General features: G+C 44.8%; 1 protein-coding gene across 1 annotated transcript; it reads left to right on the top strand.

The window, feature by feature from the left end:
• Window positions 1-195: 195 nt before the first annotated feature.
• LOC104548206 (tetratricopeptide repeat protein 37-like) lies at window positions 196-20,732 on the top strand (the record flags this gene model as incomplete). The annotated part of the gene is made up of 22 exons (XM_010194156.1): window positions 196-340; window positions 497-575; window positions 695-756; window positions 880-936; window positions 2,532-2,600; window positions 3,277-3,351; window positions 4,066-4,207; window positions 4,640-4,733; window positions 5,299-5,376; window positions 6,628-6,752; window positions 7,305-7,428; window positions 8,695-8,913; window positions 9,754-9,826; window positions 10,607-10,660; window positions 10,772-10,883; window positions 11,935-12,063; window positions 12,578-12,699; window positions 13,420-13,578; window positions 16,028-16,180; window positions 18,558-18,694; window positions 20,326-20,330; window positions 20,620-20,732. Coding segments are annotated over 22 exons (2,326 nt in total), but the record flags the coding sequence as incomplete, so codon positions are not given.
• Between the last annotated feature and the right edge of the window lie 849 nt (window positions 20,733-21,581).

Genomic DNA, 21,581 nt, shown 5'->3' with positions numbered 1-21,581 from the left:
ACACTTCCCCCCAGCTTGGTGTCATCTTGGTCGTCGTCGTCGTCGTTTGCTTTCCATTACACTCTGGTTTTGTTTGTGTTTAGGCACATTTGCTTGGTTTAGGTTTTTAAGCACTCTCTTGAATGCTTTTTTTCAGCTTTCTGCTTTTGTGTAGAGAGGCTTGGAATAATGCTCCCGTGATTCGTGTTTCTGTAGGTGTTACGGCAAAGCTTTAAAAGTGATGCCTTTGCCTAGCATATGGTGTGATCTTGGAATAAGTTTCTATCGACAAGCAGAGCACCTCACCGCAGTGGGCGCTGACATGAATGAGATCAATGAGCTGCTGGAGAAGTCTTTACAGGTATTGCCTGTTTTTCTGTAAGATTTAAATTGGCACTGGTGCTTGTCTGCACGCTCTCTCTGTCCTCGATAAAACTACATCACTGAATAAGTAAGTGCATAAAATCTTAGCTTTTGCTCTTGTGGTGGTTGTAATCCACATTTCGTTCTCTTCCAGTGTCTCAAAAAAGCTGTGAGGCTTGACAGCAAAAATCATCTTTACTGGAATGCACTTGGTGTCGTTGCTTCCTGTAGTGGTAAGTCTTCAGTGAAACCCCTAGCTCCATAATAGCCTAAATCAGAAGGCAGCTTGGCTAACAGTGTTTATGAGATTCACTTAGACCTAGGTCTCCTTTTTTTCTTCTTCCCCCCTCAGCTATTGGGAATTATGCTCTTGCTCAACATTCGTTCATCAAATCTGTTCAAGCTGAGCAAATCGTAAGTGCTGTAGGCAGCTGCCATCTGTTTCAAGTGGGCATCTAAGCCTTTTTTCCCCTGATGCAGTGTTATTTTTGATTATAGTAATAATACATGGGGTTTAACTTCATTTGTTCTGTCTAGAATGTTGTTGCCTGGACCAACTTGGGGGTTTTGTATCTTGCAACCGGAAACATTGAGGTAACGCTTTCCCATCCTCAAATATAGTTTACCTTATCCTTTTTTTTAAGGGAGCATATGCAGGAAGGAACGTGGGCAAACAGTGAAGAATATCCCTTTCAGATTCCAGACACTTACTTCCTATGAAGGAAACTAAATTGGCACCTGTGTCTTACTTGAGGCACACAAATGACTGAAGTATTTGTTCTGGTTGATGGGGCTGAGTGAACTGAATTGGTGAGGTTGCTTTCCAGGCAACTGGGTGGAAGGAACACCCTTTGGAAGGACTTGAAGTGATTAATCCAACCAGGGCACAGCAGGCTTAACCAACAACTTTTTGGCTGTAGATCACAAACTGACCTTTTGGTTGTTGAGCTTCCCATAGGTAGCTGCATTCTGCCCATCAGCATGTCAGATAATTTACTATAGTTCTGTGTAACTATAGTAAACAGAGTCCAGCGTAGGGCTACAAAGATGATCAAGGGAGTGGAGCATCTCCCTTATGAGGAGCGGCTGAGGGAGCTGGGGCTCTTTAGTTTGCAGAAGAGGAGACTGAGGGGAGACCTCATTCATGTTTATAAATATTTAAATGGTGAGTGTCACGAGGATGGAGCCAGGCTCTTCTCGGTGACAAACAATGATAGGACAAGAGGTAATGGGCACAAGCTGGAACACAGGAGGTTCCACTTAAATTTGAGAAGAAACTTCTTCTCAGTGAGGGTGACAGAGCACTGGAACAGGCTGCCCAGAGAGGTTGTGGAGTCTCCTTCTCTGGAGACATTCAAAACCCGCCTGGACGCCTTCCTGTGCAACCTCATCTAGGCGTTCCTGCTCCAGCAGGGGGATTGGACTGGGTGAGCTTTTGAGGTCCCTTCCAGTCCCTAATGTTCTGTGATTCTGTGATTCTGTGATTCTGTAACTTTGAGTTTCTCTGGAGAAGAGGTAGAGTACCTCTTAAGTGAAGTGCATAGTTGTCATGCAGCTAAAACACCCTCCTATCCTCTTCACTGGTTGGAAGTATAGAAATTGTGTTTAATTGGAAATGCGATGGTCAGAATAATTTTCCGTAGAAATAACCTGATACTGCAGATTGGTTACTGCTGAGATTACTAATGCTAAGATTTTGTTCACCTTATGCCAGGTTGGGGCAGGAGCTCTAAACATAAGCAGTTCCTAGGGAGAAGATAACTTGTGGGTGGTGATCAGTTTTACCATTTTGAAAATGTTTAACTGTTTACATGAAGGAAAAGCAATTTTCCAAAACTAGATCTTCCAAGAGTCGTATTTTAAAATAAGAATTGCTCCAAGAGGTAATCTAGCTGCTAAACTGTTTTGTTGCTTTGAGAAAGGAGTATACTTGGAAGAAAGGGGAACTTTGATCTTGTAGATTTTCTGACTTTTTTAAAATTTAATTTATTTTTTAAAGTAAGACCAGACTGGTTGTTTTCTCTGGGCTGTGCACTGCTCTGTATGGCACAGGAGATGTATTTAGTAGTGGCCTAATTTTGCCCATGAAATCCCTTCCCATACTGCTGCATGTCAGTACCTGTGTGTGCTCAGAAGTGCTCTGATACCATGACTGACGTTCAACTGCACTCTTCCCTTTGCTTCCACAGCAAGCTCATGAAGCCTTCAAGATAGCCCAGGCTCTGGAGCCTTCTTATGTACTGTGTTGGATTGGGCAGGTAAGATGTATAATCATAAAACTCTGCACCAAAACCAGTTGTGAGTCAAAGAGAGGGCTTGGACTTCATCCTAATAGTTGACACTTGTGTTCCTGGAAGTTAAATGTTTAAGTAAAGGGAGTTTCTGCTTCCTCTGAGGGTGGATGGGAACCTTTTGTTTCCACTGTGGTAATACAACAGAAGCTCCATTCATCCAATATCTTCATATAATGTTTTTCTGGCTGATGTTTCGAGTTCTCACGGGTATCTGGGCCATCTGTGAGTATCAGAAATACTTGTGACTCCTGCTGTTGTGGTCACTGGAGATGCACTTCATAATCCCATGCTGCTGATCCCGAGTTGAAATGGGACTCTAGGGAAGTGACACCATCCCAGGTTGAAATTTCGCCCGTCAGATGTTGTTAGGGGTTGTGTAATGCGCACAAAGTCTTTGTCCTGGAGAATGTGACATAGCAGCAGCTGAATTTTAAGTTTCAAGTAGTGATGCAATGGGAACTGCTTGTGCTCCGTTAAATTATGTTCATTTTATTCCTAAAACCAGTGTTTCTGGGGGAATATGAGGAAAAGAAAGTGTCCTCGCGTTAAATGCTTGGATCGTGCCTGATATCTGCTGAGTGTTTTGTCAGTGTCATCATTTTTAAAGCACCTGACCACAGCAACTCCTGCTTGTCTGTAGGCTTTCATTGCAGAGAAGATAGGCAGCTACGATACTATGGACCTCTTCAGGCACACGACTGAACTCTGTATGCATGTAAGTCTAACAGCTGTGTTGTCCTGAAGTTTCTGCGTGTCCCCTCTCTCCACTTTGCTGAGGTAATGTTCTTAAAAATGGGTATGTCTTGAATGACCATTCACCTGGTCTGGGTGATCCTGCTCTGGCAGGGGTTGGACTGGATGATCTTTCGAGGTCCCTTTCAACTCCTGATACTCTGTGATTCTGTGAATGGTGCAGGGGTTATGGTCATGTTCCAGGTGAGTTTGTCTGTTGTTGCTCCTGGTTCATGCTGGCACTGAATAGCAGGCATTTATTTTATTAAACGCTTTAGTCCCAAGGGTCCAAGAAATCAGCTCCATAAGCCATCCAGAAACATTGTTGATGTTCCACAGAATGAGAGATCAAACGTGTAAGTGATAACTATTCCAGGAGGAGGAAAGGATATTGCCAGTGCCCCCGAGCTGTAAGAAAGTAGAGGACATCCTCCTACAGCTTTTTCCATCTGTCATCCCTGTGGTCTTGCAGCCAGTGATGTGTTAATGTAAGAATTCTCTTTGCTCAGAGGACAAATTAAAAGTGTGTGTGGAGTAACTCACTTTGGTGTTTTCTTCTTCTGTGTAACACTGATGCAGACTGCAGCCAAGCCTCTGCCTTAAGACACAGAATTGTTATTGTAGTCTGTAATTATTTCACTGTTGCTCAAGCTGGTTTAATGACCCCTCTTTTGGGGTTTTGTGTTTGTTTCTTAAGAATGAGGGAGCAAAAGGCTATGCCCACTGGGTCTGTTCAACGCTGCAGGATAAAAGCAACAGGAACACTGAACTCTATCGATTCAACATTGTCGAAATGAATGCTATTCCAGCAGCCCAGGTGGTCTTGAGCAAATACACAGGTAGGTAACTTCAGCGCCTCACTAATATGTCAAGCCTAATCTGCATCTATTATGGTAAATAAATCCTTTGATCAGTTAAAAATAGATCATAATGTTCTACTAGTATTTGTTCTCCTAGCAAGCTGTATAGCTTCCTATTAAATTACAAAAAACCCGAACCACTGCGGGCTGAAAGAGTGGAGTACCTTAATGCTGTGTCATAAGATTTCAAGCACTTTTGAGCAAACCTGATGCCATGTTTTGAGTCTTGGTATCTCTTCTGTATTAGCGTGCAGCCTGCCAAAGCGATTCCAGTGAGCAACTGACAGGAGCTCTTGGCAGAGTGTTTTGTCTATGTGCGTACGCTGGCATCGCTGAAGCTTTGTTTTTGTCATGCTTTTTCACAGCCCTTTCTGATCACGTTCTCCCCTGTTCTCAATTCTGACTTTCTAGAGAGAAATCCAGAGGATGCGTCAGCTTTCATGATGCTGGGTTATGTGAATGAGTGTCTGCACCTGAAAAGGCAGGCAGCAGATGCCTATGAGAGGTAAACTCCGCAGAGATCGAAGCTCCTTGGCCTCTTTTTCTGTGCACCAGCTGAAAAACCAAAGGCTTTTTCTTTTCCTTGAGTAAACCTTTGCTTTCTCAATTCAGCAGTACTTGCAACTAAGCGTGCTGTAAGGGGAGACGTGGGGATGTTCTTGTATCAAATTTGGACGTGGAGAGCGCAGAACTGGAGAAGGAAAGGCATTGCAAGGGTTCAAGTGTCTTACTGGCACACTGAGCTAACTCACTGTGTGGGATTTCAGTGAAATTTTGGGGGTCAGTTAGCTTGGTTCCAGTTTTGCTGTCTGCCCCATTCTAATTAGTGGAAGTAGCTGGGCTTTGTTTTGCCTTTTTTCTTCTCTTTTCTTTTCAAATGGTAGGGCAAGGTGTCAAAAGAAACCGTGTTTGGTGAAGATGCATCGGAACTGTAAAATAAGCTCCGTTTGTACTTAATTGGTGTAGAAAAGCTCCTGCATGAAACATTTGTCCATTTTGCTCTGAGAACTATTGTCAAAGCGTGCGTGTTACAGTCAGATGGTAATTATTAATTGTCATTCTTTTTTCAGGGCAGCCTTGTTGCTGAAAAACTCTGAGGATACTGAGAAACGTAATACAGCAATGCAAAACTATGGCAGGGCACTGTGGTAAGTGTTTGTTGAGGTATTTTCCCAGCTGCTAACTTCAGCTTTGGATGTAGAGAATGGAGTGGCGCAAAACATGGGCGACGCTGAAAGGTGAAAGGTGGTTGGTGAAAATAGTCTATTAAACATCATCAAGTTGGACTGAACCTTCTATGTGCTCTAGAAATGTATTAAAAGAAATCAAATTACAAGAAATTGCTGTACTTCTTGACAGTTTATAAGACAGCAGTGATTCCCTTATCATCAGCTTGATACTTAAGTACCTTAACGTAGTCTGGATGATGTAGCTGATGAGTGGTCTGCAGAATAAAGTGGAGTCTTCACAATCTGCATGCTTGAGATACATAGGAGGCTTAGTCTGAACAGAAGAGTGGCTTCAGGGCTTACAGAGAATCTCTTCTCCCTGCCCGTTGCATTTGTATTGACTTGTACAGCCTGCAGCAGTGGGCTTGAGGTGTTGTGTCCATGTGCGTGGTGTTTCTGCCGGTGACCCCTCTGCTGCAGTGGTACTCAGGTCTGAGCTTCCTTCACCATTCTCCTCCGGCTCTGAGGGAACGCAAGGCATGAGTCTCAGCAGATGAAGACTTTCAGACTTCTCTTTGATAGGAGATAGCTCAAGCTCTGCTAATCAGGTTTTTGTCAGCTCTCCAAGGAAACTTCCTGTGTCCTTCAGTTCCTGTATGTGACACTGGGACTTCTAGGCTGTGGTAATGTGATAATTCATTCTGTAACTTCAGATTTTAGAAGCAACTCTTCAGTTTCGTGGAGTCTCACATCCAAGCTGCACGCGTGGTGACTCCAGTGTGCAGCTTGCACAAGAGCAAAGCACCAGTAACTAATAGCTAGTTCTAATAAACACAATCCTGGGTAATTTTTTCCCTGGTGGCCTGCTGTATCTCCATCTGTACGTGCACTTGCCCGTCTGCGTGCGTGCATACTTCGATTTGCTTTCTTCGTGTTTCTCCGTCGCTGTTTTCTGCCGCTCCATTGTGTTGACCATTAAGTGACATCCCTACATGTGGATGCCGTGTAGATGGGGAGAATTTCTTCGTGTCAATTATTCCTCATGTAGCAGAGAGTAACTGCTGTAACAGAAGGGGAGGAGGGATATGCCCATTCTCGTCCTAGCCTTGCTCTTTTCCAGATGTCTGCTTACAGCTGCTGTAGAAAAGAGGAGGTATTGGACAGCTTGGCTGAATCGCAGCAGCTGTTGCTGCCTCCTTCATACCACGACTGTTGTTGTTGTTGTTCCAGTGCCCTTGGTGAGTGTGATAAGGCCATTGAGGTCTACACGTCAACACCCCTGACTGAGTTTGATGGCATTGTGGGGATAGCGTTAGCCTACTTCAAGAGAGGCCTCTTCCAGGAGAGTATCAAAGGTGAGCATCTGCCTGATTCAGACTATGATGGGACCCTTCTCCTGAGATGAATCTCACCGAAATCTGTGTCTGACCAACCTGCGTTGGTTGTGCTGCATTGTCGTGTTCTGTGCTGCTGAGACGTGAGACTTCACCAAAAGGTGGCACTGCCAAAGGAGGAGCCAGCTCAGCATTTTAAATAGCTCTTAGTTTTTTGATTAAAGTGAAGTGTGCCCATCTGAAGTATTATTTCATACATAAACTGTGGCAGGAGAGTATTTTAAACTCTGTTCTTTCAGGCTCTCTTTCTGGATGTCACAATACTGCTTTGCAGTTCTGTTTCCACATATTACACAACTCCCAGGCTCTAAACAGCCCTGTAAATCTGACATTTCCTAATGTACAGTTACTTCCCAAGTCTTGGTCAGCTTTTTTTGCCTTCTGCCTATGATTTGAGGGGTGAAAATACAGTGACCCTGAAACCAACATGTGTTGTAGTATTGTGCCTTTCTCGAGGCCTTATAAATGTTGTTTTTTTCCTCCTACTTCAATTCTGTCTTGACTCTTTACCAGCCTATGAAAAAGCCTTGTCTGTTGCCGAGTCTGAACAAGATAAAGTACATATCCAGACGGCCTTGGCAATAATAGAGTACAAACAGAACAAAGTGGATGCTGCGAAGGCGCTGCTGTTTAAGTGGTGAGTGGAGGGCCTGATAATCCGTTTGTGAAGTTTTATGTACTTTTTGGGAGGCCTTGGATGGGTATTTTTGTGTTGCAGAGTAAAAGTGGGAGTGTTCTTTTCAGCTTGCTTGTGTGATATATCTGGTTTGGTTTATGGCCTGTGTCGTCTTCCATCCCTTTAAGGCAATTGGGAGGGTTAGTGGGCTGGACAGTTTGATGTCTAATACTTGAATTGTGGTTATAATAGATAATCTGTGAAGATAATATTCATCTGTAGTTGTCCTAAGCACTAGGCAACATTTTTGCTCATTAGTTGGAAGAAATAAAAATAAAAAATAATCTTTAGAAGCTCGATTAGGAGCCTGTAGTCACCTGATAAGTGCAGTTAAGCAGCACGTCATCCACAGTGATGACAGTGAAGTAACTCCAAATTACTGTTGCCATATACTGTTTTGTTGTTTGCCTTCATTCAGTTTGTATTGCATTTTCTAGAGCTGCCTTTGTTGTGAGAACACCTTCAACACGACATCAGTTAAGCTCTTTGATTTTGGTGGCTTGTACCGAGCTTGCTGTTTTCACCAGAGGATTAACTTGAGTTAAGAGATTTCCACCTATACTAGAAAATTTGCTGGAAAAAAACAGTAGCTATGTCTAGTAGGTCCCCAGTAAAGCTGGGAGTACTTGATACGAGGTTAAACTGCCTCTCATAATGAAACAAATGGATTGGTGCAGCCGTCAGTGGTACTAGAGCTAACAGACAGTGCAAGCCTGCTCAGACTACCTTACTTTGGGACAAATCTCGATGTAAACAGGGTGTAATTTCTCCAAACACCCTTCTTCTCAGGAAGAGCAGTTCTGTGCAGCAGGCTCACTTCTGGCTTCTCCCTTCTTGCATTTCTGTTGTGCAGCTGTAAACAGGCACACTGCAGCACAGGTTTGGTACCAGTTAGAAGTTAAACACCTTAAAGCAAAGAAAAGAGCGGTCAGGGGTGCGCGTTGTCTCCTGCCGTTCATTTTATGACCGGTGGACAGTGGATGTGTCAGGGTCCTGAGTGTGGAAGTGGCTCCTCATCACTGCTGGTCTCCATGTCCTGAGATCTCACGGGCACTGACCTGGCTTGGTTCATGATCCCATCGCGAGAGGCTGTGGGATGCAGTTAACCCTGTATACCACACGAGATACATAGGAGCAAGAGGACTCCAAGTAACAAGCGCTGTAATGTTAAGGAAGTGTAATTTGTGCGCCAAAATAGCATCTCCTTCCCTCCCTCTGATCCAGCAGCTCCTTAAAGGAACCGAGCCTGGAAAGTCTGAAGGCTCTGTGCACGCTGGGACTGGTGCAGCAGGACGCGACGCTCGCAACAGCAGCCCTCAAAGAGTTCCTGAAGCACGACAGAGGGGATGGGGACCCCTATGAGAGGTGCCTTCTTGTGTCTGCTGTCTGTGCATTGCAAGGCAGAAACGTGGCGGCCCAGAGAGAAGTCTCCAAAGCAATACACATGTATGTATTTTGTCTGTCTTTAGGGTGCCAAATGTATTGCTTTGATTACACTGAGCAGCCAGCAGACCTCTGTTCACTGGCAGCATTCTTCTAAAACAAACAAACAAAATACAATTGGTTTTGAAATGGTCAGCCTTCACTTAAGGTTGTAGCATCAGCAGTCTGAAGCTTTCTGATTTATGAGCTCAAAGGGCAGAGGTCTCGTGGCTGGGTTGGGGTTTTCTGGTTTTGTTTTGCTGGGTTCTTTAGTAGCTGGATCTGTTCACTCTTCTAGGAAAGCATTTTTCAACAGATGTAGCAGAACTTTCAACCTAGAAAAGCCTCTAGGGCTTTTTTTTAATATTTAACAGCCTCTGAAGCTGTTCTTGCTGTTCACTAAATGTCTGTGTTTAAATGTGTTTAGATCAGCCTTAGGATTATAGAAAGGGGGAACCTTTAAGCAAGACACACCTTGTAGTCTCTCGAGGGGTTTTTTGACACTGTTCTTCATGCAAATTGTTTTTCTCCAACTGCCATTAAAACTCCTTGTTCCTCACACTATGAGGGCAAGACAGGTAGTCCTAAAGTTTATTGGTTTCCTTCCCATGAGGATTGATATGTCCATTGTATGTTTTATTTCTTTATATAGCAATATAACTTCAGTATTGCGGTGTTTGTTTTAAATTACTACCCATGTCTGTTGTCAACCACGCTGGATTGTTTTCTTAACAGGAAAAGATCCATTTGGGATTTATAGCAACTGCCCACTGAGTCATGGAAGAGCAGGTTCCTGTCTAAACCTCTATGAATACTTGTATAAAACTTCATATCTAAACCCTAATATCCTTGTTCTTTTCTCAGTAACCCTGACAATCCTGCCCTGTGGTCCCTTCTGTCTCGACTGGTTCCACTGCACGCACCACAAAAGGCAAAGGTAAGTGCATTGCTGCACCACGCCTGTGCTGTTCACGTCCCGAGTAGTCAGGATTGTTTCTTGCCTTAAAAACCTCTCACCCTTCAGCACGTGGACATTCACTGGTTAATGTGGAAACTTAGGGCTTAACGCACACAGGCACAAAAGTAGCAAGGCACAGGTACATCCTGAAGATACAGGCCCAATTATTTGCATCTTTCAGGGAGTGGCAATTCTTTATCTTCCTGAAATAAACCTACAGGGAAGATCTACAAAGTTATTCCAAGAAGAAAAGGCTGTAGTTTCTACTATGTCTAAGTTTTGGGGTTTGTTCCACACATGTAATATATATATGTGTGTGTATATATGTGTTTTACACATGTAATATATGTGTGTTAATACATGTATATTAGGATTTACATGTGTTGAGTGTGGTTAATCCAAGCAGTTTCACTTTTCGCATAATCCAGTATTTCCTTGCCACTTTCATGCTTATTCATGCTCTTCTCCAAAGAAATACTCTTTGTCTTAATTTGTGTCAATCGTGCAAACAGAAGAAGCACCTAAGAACAAACTGCTTTCTATATGGGTCTTGAGTTGGAAACACAGCATATGATCCTGAACATCTCTTTCTAATCCTTTATGAAGAGGTCATGCTGTAGGCAGGGAAAAGATCTCATTGTGCAAGCTTTGTATATCTGATTAGCAAAGATAAAAAGACTTTGGCGTTACTTTTTGTGTAAAATTTCTGAATTAATTAGTCATGTGACAAAATAAATTACTTTTTTCTTAATCTCACAGGGTGGAGCTGTGGCAGGACACACCGCGCATGTCCATGACATAAACCGCGGAAAGGTTTGGCTTTCTTGTAATGCAGACTTGATCATTCCATAAACAATCTCAAAGTTAATTTCATCTGATCACTTATATTGTAGAGTCAAGTCACGCTGATGCTCTGTTTTGTAGGAGGTCCTGCTGAGTATTGCAGCGAATCAGTTGGCAGCAGGATGTCACATGCTGGAAGACGAGAAAAACAATCCTCTGAAAAATATCCAGAAGGCAATCCACCTCTACCCAGGTTACTTTTTGTTCTCAAACACAATAGTGGCTTTTTTTTTACCCATCAGAAGCAAAATTACTGTGCTAACAAAAAAATTTCTGTTTTTCTTGGGTCGCTTTGTTGTTTTGGGTTAGAGTTGAAATTTTAACTGCCATTCCAAGTTTAGACATGGAGGATTAAGCCAGACAAGAAGCAAAAAAAATCACTGATGAGTTTAAAGGCTTGTTCTGAAAACTTGGGTGATTTGTTAATCCCTCAGCAGGTGAAGATAGATGTATTACTTTGTACATTAGACAAAAAAAAGGAGAACACACGTTCCCTCGGAGTCAGCACGCTACACCAAGCAGAAGAGATTCATTCATCTAGCTTGGGAATTTGGGTTGGAGATGTTGTGTTACACGCGCTGGTCATGAACTACAGGCAACTGTTCACCTCTTGCTAAATGGTGATCTGCAGGAGTTGAGTGCAGTGCCAGTCTCGAGGGCTTTTTCGAGTGCTCATTTGCACTTGGTAGTGAAATACCAAACCAGTTTTGCTCTGATGCATTGGTGTGGCAGCCAGTTAATCATTTCAGTTACTTTCCTACAGGTACATGCAAGACTGTGACTATTATTCCAAAGCAATCTGCTTTACATTCTGCTTCGTTAGACCTGCAAGCTCTGTTAAATTTTGCTGGCAGAATTAATTGTCTTTGGGGTGAAATCTTCACCCGAGCTCTGCTCAAGTCAGGGCAGAGACCGCTGCTCCGAACCATCGCTGCACATCACGGGGCTGGGTCGAAGTAAACTGGCAGCTTTGGTTAGCACACCAGTGACTACGTGAGAAAGACATCGGTTGGCTTTAGAAACAGCATCTTCCTCTTAGGATTTGAAGGATCTTCCTTCAGAGGCAAACAGTTCCCAGCTGCCTTGGGCTGAGCTGGTATAAGAGACCTTGCTGTCTTAGTTACAGTGTCTGGGTCCATTGATGGCTTTGTTCTTATGCTTCATCTGGTAAAAGCCATTCTGAATAAGCCACTGGTATATTTAGAGCGTCTTGAATTGAGTTGCCTTGAACTGTTCTTCTCCAGATAATCCCGTGGCCTGGGCAATGCTGATGGCAGCCTGTCATGCTGAAAACACCGTTGTCTGCCTAAACAACACTCAGCCAAAGCGAACGGGTCTAGAGATGACACTTGTGTCTACAGTTTCAGCCAAAAGTAAGCTATCCAAGTGTTCGAGTTTAAAGAAATCAAGTAAACTGAAGTGCTGTAAGCTTGCAGTGCTCATCGGAATTAGGGTAGGGTTAATTACTTAACCGCAGCTTGCTTTCCCCTCCAAAGCCTCAGATGCTTTTTTTGACATAGTACTTTGATGCCCAAATGGATGTGTGGATGTGCTGCAGCACAGGAGCCACAGGGAAGGGCTGAAGGACTCTTGAGATCTGTCACTTTTACAGTGGAGGGTTCACCTCAGCCTCTGTCCCGCTCCACATCTGTAGTGCTTTGAAAACTGGAATTAAAATTCCATGTTTGACTGATTGTTCTCAACCCTTTAACTCCAATGGCTTGTTCTCTTCTCTTGCCTTTAATTTTGCCATCTCTTCATGTTCCTCCTAATGAAGGAAGCCATGTCAGGTTGCTACTCCTAAAAGTTCTCCCTTACCAGCTCTAGAGCATGAGACATGGCCTGGCACTGCTGCATAGGCAGTAATTGTTTTGTCTGTCTGTGCAGCTGGAGAGAACAACCTTCCACGTGGTTATATCCAGACTCTTGAGGACTGGTGCCTGTGTCAAGCTATCACCAGTCTGGAGGAGACTGGGAAACTCTCGGAAGCTGAGGCTCTTTGTACCAAGGTATGAACTCTAAAGCAGCAGCTTGTTAAGGACTCACAGAAGACATAGTTTGTATTTAAGAAAAGAAAGATGGGTGAAAAGGGTTAAGTGTTCTTTCTTAGAAGAGATCTGATTTGAGTTATAATTCATGGAAATATTGTGATTGGAACCGGTAAAATACTGTGTAATGTGACTCACAGCAGCTTCATCTGAGAAGGGTGAAGTAACGGATGGGTGGTTTTCTGTCTGCTTTTTTACATGTTTTTCTGGAAAATGCTCTATAAGTATCTGCTGATACTGAACTGGAAGTGTTTAGTGAAGTGCTTCTGTTCCAGTGAGAGTAAAGCACCTTAGCTGGGAAAACTGAAATGCATGGAACATACTCAAGGTTGCTTTTAGCAACAGGACAGGTTTTTGGCTATGTTAGCCCAAAACTTGTAATGATGGTTATACTGAAGGAGAACTAGAGGTCTGCCGTTTACCTATCTGTTTCTCATACATGCACAAAATTTAGGATGGAATTCAGATGTATATTGGGGCCAGAGAAAAGGTTATCTATTTGCATGTCTCAATTCCTGGAACACTCCTTAGTGCAGAGTAGGTGGAAAATGCCACGTTGCAGACATCTGAGAAAGCTCTCAGTGCTGTTTCCTGTAATGACCGACATGGAAAAATCCAGGTATGTTCTGGTATTTGGAAATGCTAATTTCAATGTCATGTTGAGCCTTGTTTGGGTTTTAGGGTTTAAAAAGCTGCCCCGAGCACCCAGCTCTGTTCCTGCTTTTGAGACAAGTTCAGTGTAAGCAGCTGCTGCAGTCACACCAAGAGCTTCCAGTCACTGTCCTGGAGGAGCTTCGCAAGGCGGTCATGGCCAGCTCGACTTCAGTGGCAGCCTGGCAAGTAAGTGTGGCTCTGCTCCCTGGCCCTGGTGTGCTGCGCGCAGCATGGGCAAGGGTTTGTGTCCTTGATTGCTTTTACTTGGCTGTGACAGCCAGTGGCAGAAAAAGCAGCTCCTATTCAGTCTGTTAGAAAGTTGTACCTTGACGTTAACTTTCTGTAGTAGTTGAAATAATAAGCACCATTAGTAAGAGCATGGAGGCAGGGGAATTAAAAACTTGAGGTAAAACGCTGGCACCTGCGTCTTTAGGGAGCTGTGACTGGCACGTGAGCAGAAACCAGTGAAATATTTCATAACCTTTAAGATTAGATGGAATATAATGGTTTCCTTCTGTAGGAATAAGGAACATGTGATTTGGGTTTAGGAGGTGCAATAGGAACAAAACCCACACATCTACTGAATTGACTTCAGTGAAGATGCACTGGCCTAGAAGATCAGTTTGGCAGCTCACTTTTAAAGCACAGCTCACTTTTCAAATGCAGAAATGTTTGTGTAATACAGTACAATTATACAAAGGTGTCAAGGATTGAAGTTGCAGAATAAGGAATAAGGAACAGTTTCACACAGTTCCTTATTCAGGGCCTGGAAACAGGAACAAGTTTCTTTCTCCATAATCTCCTGATCAGGTGTCACCGTTCTCTTGCATAAATGGAGTCTATGGGTAACAGAAATCAGTCTTGGTGGTGGTGTCCACTCACTCCCTTGCATGGCACCACGAGAGATCATTTTAGTGAACGTGGAGGTGCTGTCACTGGCTTCATGTGCTGCTTCTGGGAGACTGTCTGAGAATCTGTCTCACGTGTGCCAGGAGATCTTTCTGGTGAGGCAGCGTATTGATGTATTTGTTCCATAGTTGTTGCTGTTAGTCACAGTTATGGTCTTCCTTTACCAATGTAAACCATGTTATTTAGAAAAATTCCATGAACTTCTGGATTGCTTTACCCAGTACAGGGTTTATGATGGCCCTTCTGCCTGTGGAACAAACAAAGCCCTGTTTGTGGTAAGATTCACTAGAGCAGATGTCAGTAGAGATCAGTGCTGTAGAGACAGTTATCTCACTTCTTATAAGGCTGAAGATCCTCTTCCTTCCTGGAACGTGCGAGTCTGATTTGTGGAAGGGTGCTTTTTTTGGGCACATTTTTCTTTGGCTCGTGAGACCACATCTTGCTGAAGTGCAGAACTCATTCAGCTCAGATTTGCCAAACATGAGGGCCTGCAAGATGTGATTGCATCCTCTATTTGAGCAACAGGTTTTGAAAGTGGAATTAGGGCTTTTACACATTCTTCAAGCATCCTTTTCACAGCCAAGTGTCATCTTGCTTACAAGCAGGGAGAAGGAGTGAACTGAAGGCGTATGTGAACTCCTGGTGCTGTGGCTTACCAGGAAAACAGAGAAGAGCTGAGCTGGCAGAGCTGCCTCTGTCCTGTGCAGGATGGTCCTCCTCTCCTGCACATCCTGGGTGCTGGGTACCTTCAGCTGCAAAGAGCTGAGGCCAAGGGAAGCTTTTTTTCTGCACATAAATGGATGTTTTACTTTACAAAGGAGCTTGGTGTCAAGGATGCACAGTATCAGTAGTGCTAACAAATACTTTCTAGCGTGTCGCTTCTTAATGATAAATAACTTTGCATGCATCAGGAAAGGCTCAGAATTCTGCCTCTTCTAACACCGGGCAGTCTTCAGCTGGCAGAGGTCTAAGGACTTCTGCTTAAAGGCAAGGGAATTTTTTTTTTCATAAGAAGCTGCTTTCTTTGCTTGGTGATCCAGCAATGCATATTTCTAAACGTGGCTTACACGTCTTGATGCACATCATCCACGCGTCTCGGATTTGAACACGTGTGGCTGCCTCTGCTTAAAAAATGTGGCAAGACTACAGACAGAAACAGGGAGAACTTTGAACCCTTCTCCTTTTCATCAGCAAACCCAGGACATCCTGTGCTGGCGGAGCGGGCTGTGAAACGCTGCACAGATCCCCGTGGCTGTTTCCTTGGCACATCCAGTGCTGCCAACACAGCCCTGTGGTCAGGAATGGGGTGGCCCAGCCATCACCTGAGCTCAAGCTCACACTGCAATGTCTTTCCTGTTCCTGGCATCAGTTAGAAGGGCTGGAAAAAAACCTTTGCTCCCAAGTAGAAATTACCTTTTCATCTCCACAGAGCTTTTGGAGAGAAATGAGGCATCACACAGCGCTCTTGTAGGCTGAGGGATGGCCCGCTCGTGTTACTTGGTCACTGTGAGCGTCCTCCCGATGAAGAGAGCATGGAGCAGTGTCCTTGGGTGGTGCAGGAGCTCTGAAATCCATCACCAAGCGAGGCTGCATGTTCCTGCAGGGCTGGGTGGCAGTGGTGGTGCAGCTAACAGTGTGCCATGGTACTCTCATAGATGGATCTAAATGGTGTTCCCTGATGGTTGTGGTGACTCCTTAACGGATTTTGTTGGCTGTTTCTTTTCAGTGGCTGGCAAACGTGTATCAGTCCCAAGGAATGATGGTGGGAGCAGAGATGTGTTACAGGAAGAGCCTGCAGTTGGCGTCACAGCAGGGCAGCTGGCACGGGAAGCTGTCCAGTCTGCTCAGGCTCGCGATGCTCGCGCTGGAGATATGCATGGTAGGAGCATCGAAATGACTTCGTTAACTGTGGGATTTAACGGGGCATTATGTTGTGGTTTAGGGCTGGGCTGGGCACTAAGCCCTGGCCAGACGCTCTCTGTGAACCCCTCTGCCCTCCCCAAAAGGGAAAAGGGAAGAAGGGAGAGAGAATTTACGGGTTGGGAAATAAAACTGACAGGTTTAATGAAACAATAATACTGATACTACAGGATAATGATGGAAATAGGAAATAATGGAATAGATACAGACATGTACAAATATAGATACAAAACCAAGATAAAATCCTTCCCCAGTGACGATGACGGCACCAGAGGCTCTGGGAGCACTGGAAAAGTCCCAGTGTGGAGCCAGCAGCAGTGGGAGCTGATGCAGGAGCACAGGGCTCAGGATGAGAGGCAGGCGAAGCAGCAGGGTCTGCTGGGCCTTGGGCCATTGCAGGGGTGGAGAGGGAAGGAAGGGTCCAAGGTGGAAGGGTGGAGCCCCTGGGGATCCCTGGGCTTTGCACTGAGTGTGGGTGTGTGGGATGCAATCCCTGGTTGGGCAGGTTTGGGTCTGCTCCTCCTGTAGGTGCAGCCACGGCCCCCATGGTGAGACAGTGGCCTTGTGATGATCACTTGTAGCAGTGCACACTGTTGTTAAACCGTGCTGCTGGTTTCAGCGACTTCAGCCCCTGAGCAGAGACTGAGCTGGAAAGTGAAATCACTGAATAGAAAATTAGGTCTGTTTAGCTCAAACCAGGACACGTTCATGGGATGTTGGGCTTCTGCAGTCTTTAAAGGAAGCCCCTGTCTCAATCGCTTGGCATTTTATGAATGACCACTAGGGAATAAAATGAGACTGCAAGTGGGCTGTTTTCAGAAGTCTCCTTGCAACAGAGGTTGCTGTGAAATAGTCACACAAAACCACTGTGTATGTGACCTGTTCCTCTAAGAGCAGATCCAGTTTGATCATCCACATTTACGTACCCTTCAAGTCTCTGTCTCCTTCTTCAGACAACAGCCTTTATAAAGGTTTTTCCTGCCCTGGTGCCTAGAGACTTCAGTTAAGTTTCAAGTGACCTTGTTCTCTGTGGTCACTTCCAGATATGGTGCCTTGCCTTGAATTAGAAAGACAACCTAAGGGAATTTACCTGGTGGTATAAAGCAGATTATTATTCTAGTCCTTGCCCAGAGCACAGCTCCACTTTTTGGCAAGTGTCTGTTATCTTTAAGCATTGCCGCTCTAGAAACTTGACATTGTTCACCACCAGACTTCTCTAAAGTGATCTTGGCTAACGCTTTTTCTTGTATTTTAACAGATGATTGAGGTGGCAGCTGTAATCAAAGTCAGGTGAAGGAACCCCGTTAAACCCTGAGTGCTTTTGTCAGAAAAGGCAGTCAGTTTTACCAAGGATAAAGCTTCAAAGCTGTTGCTCCTGGGGGGAAAAGAGAATCCCCTCAGTGTAGACAAGTTTCCTTCTCACAAGTGAGAGGATTTTTCCTGTCGTGCTACCTCTGCCCACTCTCTCGTCCTCTGCTCCCCATTTCCTATAGCTCCTCAGTGTCTCCACAGGTTGCAAGGTACCCTATAACTTAATTAATAACACTTCTTCAAATGCTGGCCTGAATTGCCTGAAAGCGTACAAGGCTTTGATAAAAAAATGTAATTAGTGAAAATTTTATTTATCTCTTTACTTTTTGCTTGAGCAGTTGGCCAGTGGATTTCTGTTTGGTGCCTCTGATCTGCACTGGGTTAATGAAATGTGCAAAAACCTGGTGAAGCCCTTGCTCAGGCCCAGGCCAGCTCTGTGTTTGGCATTTGGGTGTCTCCCAGTTATCTGTCCAAATGCAAATTTGGGCACCCCTTGAAGTCCAGTAATGTGAGTGCTATCTGGACACGATAGGGGTAAGACAACTTTTCTGGAGCCAGAACATACAGGGATTTGCTCAACAGTTGCTCTGTTGGGTAATTACCGTCTTGGAGTTGGTTTTTACTTCTGGTAAAATTTATCTGGGGAGAAATCCTAATTTTAGGATAGCCTTGTGCATGGGATGCAAATTCAGAAGCTGAAGAGCAAACAAGGTTTTGTGTTTAAAGCGAGCATTACTGAGACGTGTATGGCACAAAGGAAAAGATCCTTTGCCTGAATGGGCAAGTGGCACACTGGCAAGGCTGGTCCCAGGATATTTAACGTGGCTTTTCCAGGCTCCTCTCACCAGCGCTTGTTCTGGTTTGTTTTTTTAAGAAACCTCTTTCTAACCTGATAGCCAAGTACTTTCTGTAACTCAGAACAGCTGGAATTAAACCTGCTCTATAGGGAGCTGCAAACAGAAGCTGATTTACACCACACGCTACAATGAAGCCCTTTCCTTTGTTTTTTCTTTCTGGAATCACAGGCAGACATCTCAGATGAGCACTGGCCATCCCTGGTTCAGGAGGCAACAACCGAAGCTCTGAAACTCTCTTCCTGCCCCCTGGCAGCTCTCCTGCAAGCACTGCTGCAGTATCGCCGCAAGTTGGGAGCCAGGTACCTGTGAGGGTGCAATGGAGCAGCCTGGCTCGGAACGCAGGCCCCCGAGCGCAATCCACGCACCAACAGAAGAGCGACAACAGGAATTGGTTCTTGGAGTAGCGTGGGAGGTAGAAGGGTGAAAGGGGAAGGGATTGGTAGCATGGGGAGCAGGAAGCAGCAGAATCTTCCTTTTCTCAAAAATCATATATATGACCTTCACACCAAGAGAAAATCAGCTGTAGGAGCTTTTACTTTAATAGCATGTTACCTAAATGACTTAATTGTACATCACAGCATGGTTTGAGTTGAAGGGACCTTTAAAGCCCATCCAGTCCAACCCTGCAGTCAGCAGAGACATTGGTACAGATCAGGGTGCTCAGACCCCATCAAGCCTGGCCTTGAACATCTCCAGGGATGGGGCCTGCACCACCTCTGGGCAACCTGTGCCACTGATCGACCACCTCATGGGGAAGAGCTTTTTCCTCACATCCAACCTAAATCTCCCCGTTTCCAGTTTAAAACCATCACCCCTCGTCCTGTTGCTCCATGCCCCAGTGAACAGCTCTTCCCAGAGTTCTTAAAGGCTCCTTCCAGGTCCTGGAAGGTCGCTATAAAGTCCCCTTATATATCTTATATCAGGAAGGAACCCATTATATCAGGAAGCCTGTCCATTCTAAAAGGCCTTGTTAAATAAATAGCACAGTGGAAACAGATACCACTGTGCTGTCTACTGCTGAGGTTCGTTTTGATCCTCAACTGGACTCACAGTCCCAGTTAATTTCATGTTCATTCCCAACCAAGCAGGAGCTTTTTGAGGAATATTCTTGCTGGTTTTGCTCAATAATTTCACCTGGTTTTATAGATAATTCTGACAACCTGGCTTACTTTCTGTGTGGGCTTTTAAGAAGGTGCCAGGCATCCTAATGTGATTGTGATGGTTGTCGATGATGACAAAATTGGGCTGGAAAAGTTATTTGATCAATTAAAATCAGTCCTACCACAATTTCAGACATTAACTTAGGTGAATAGTCAGGTACACAGCAGTATTTAATTGATCTGCCCAGGTGTTTCACAATCATGAAACTATAAATTAATCTTAAGTACAAATAGCAAACAAAAACCAGATGCAACCTCTTAGAAACCTGTGAAATGAAAACACACTGGAAAATCACATTGGTTATAAAGGACAGCATCCTCCAGACAAGAGCCAGAGCCGATGGAGCAGCAGTGAATGGATTTGACATCCCTAAACTTAATTGCCAATTCTTACCAGATTTCTGATGACCCAGTGAATTTGAAAGTGTCTCGGTTAGGTACGAGCTGGCCGTGTTGGAAGGCAGTGTCAGCCAATTTGAAATGTAGGCCTTTGTGTCGTACTCTGTTCCCATTGCCTTCTCTCGTGCAGCTCCACGCCTTGCCAACTCTGTCGGCAAGCATTGCAGTACCTTATATTAAATCTGTTTGCGTGTAATATTGAATTATATTGGGGTTGCTGCGGTTCATCGTAGTGCCTGCTTCTCTCGGCTGCGCAGTCTCCCGAAAGGTGTATTTCATAGGGCTTGAACAAGGATCCCTGCTGTGCTTAGTGTGTGATCTGCTGAGCAAAATCAGACTGTGTGCAGTTCAGTGTGGTGGTTATTGTGCTCTTGTAGCCGTTGTAAAATCCACTGTGCCAGTGTAACTTGTGTTACTGGCTGGTTAAGGCACTGCCCTGGGGGTGATCCATTGAGGACGGTGTCAGTGTCCCTTAGTGTTCTGGATGCAGCTACAGAGGAGACAAGGGAAGGTGCGGCTCTGCTCCCTCACCCTCTTGGGTGCTGTGGAGATCAGGACCTTCCCTCCATTGCTGCTGGTGGCTGTCGCCTGCTCTGGGACACTCATGAGTGACGTGCAACCCAGGCAGTTGGATTTAATTCAGGTTATGTTTTGGTTGTGTTTCCAGGGAGACTCGTTTTTTAGAGTGGTTTATCAGCTGGGGAATCCAGAAACCATCGTGTCAGTGGCACGCTGGTACCTCCTGCGGCACCTGCACGCCAAAGATGATCCCGAATTAATAAATGTAAGACATTTCTACAGAAATTTACATTTAATATTGTGCTTGCAACGTGGAAATGGGGTGGGAGGCGCTGGCTCGCCTGCGCTAGAGGTTGTGATGTTTAAGGATTCTGTACTGACAAAGCGTACCTCCGTTTTTGACATTGCATCCAGTTTGTTTGGAAGTCTCCTACTCCTCCATGCAATACTAATGAAAAACAAGCAGTAAAACCTCTCTCTAATCCCAACTGGCAAGAATTCCACTGGTGACTCTTCAGTAGACAGGAGGACCATTTTATCCAAGTTTTACCAGGACATATTAGTGTACCTCTGGCCTGGCTGGAGGGGTGTGCTATCCTGGACCCAAAAGGTCTGAGCTGCAGTGCTGTACCCCTGCACTTCAGACTTTTATTGTACCTGCTAGGGCACATCATTTTCAGTACATGGTAAATGGTACGTTAGCTTCTGTCGACAGTACCTCTTGGTCAAACTCATGAGCCCACGCAGCTCTTCCGTGTGATGCGAAGGGGGGTGGTTCATTTTGGCTGGTAATGGGAATGCCTTTGCTATTCCACCTCTGAATTCACTCTCCTCATCGAGATGCTGGCATGGCGAGGTCTTTTGCCCGTTAATAACTGCTGCTCCCTGGTGAATCTGTAACAAAGCCCATTTGGGGGTACAACACACAGGCTCAGTGCCGACAGAAATCCATGCACAGACCCGCAGGTTGATAAAAAGCTAGAATTAGTGAGCTGGGGCCACCCTGGCATGATCCCATTGCACAGTCATCTGTAATCCCTCCCAACCAGTACAGTAGTTTGTTAAATGGCTAAAGCCATTTAGCTCACAGCTCAACTGAGGAAGTGTGGACTGG

This window comes from Mesitornis unicolor, unplaced genomic scaffold (genome assembly GCF_000695765.1).
Source record: "Mesitornis unicolor isolate BGI_N332 unplaced genomic scaffold, ASM69576v1 scaffold49331, whole genome shotgun sequence".
NCBI classification, from domain to species: Eukaryota; Metazoa; Chordata; class Aves; order Mesitornithiformes; family Mesitornithidae; genus Mesitornis; species Mesitornis unicolor.
Note: the sequence above shows the minus strand (reverse complement) of the source record. Positions and strands in the feature narration are given on the sequence as shown.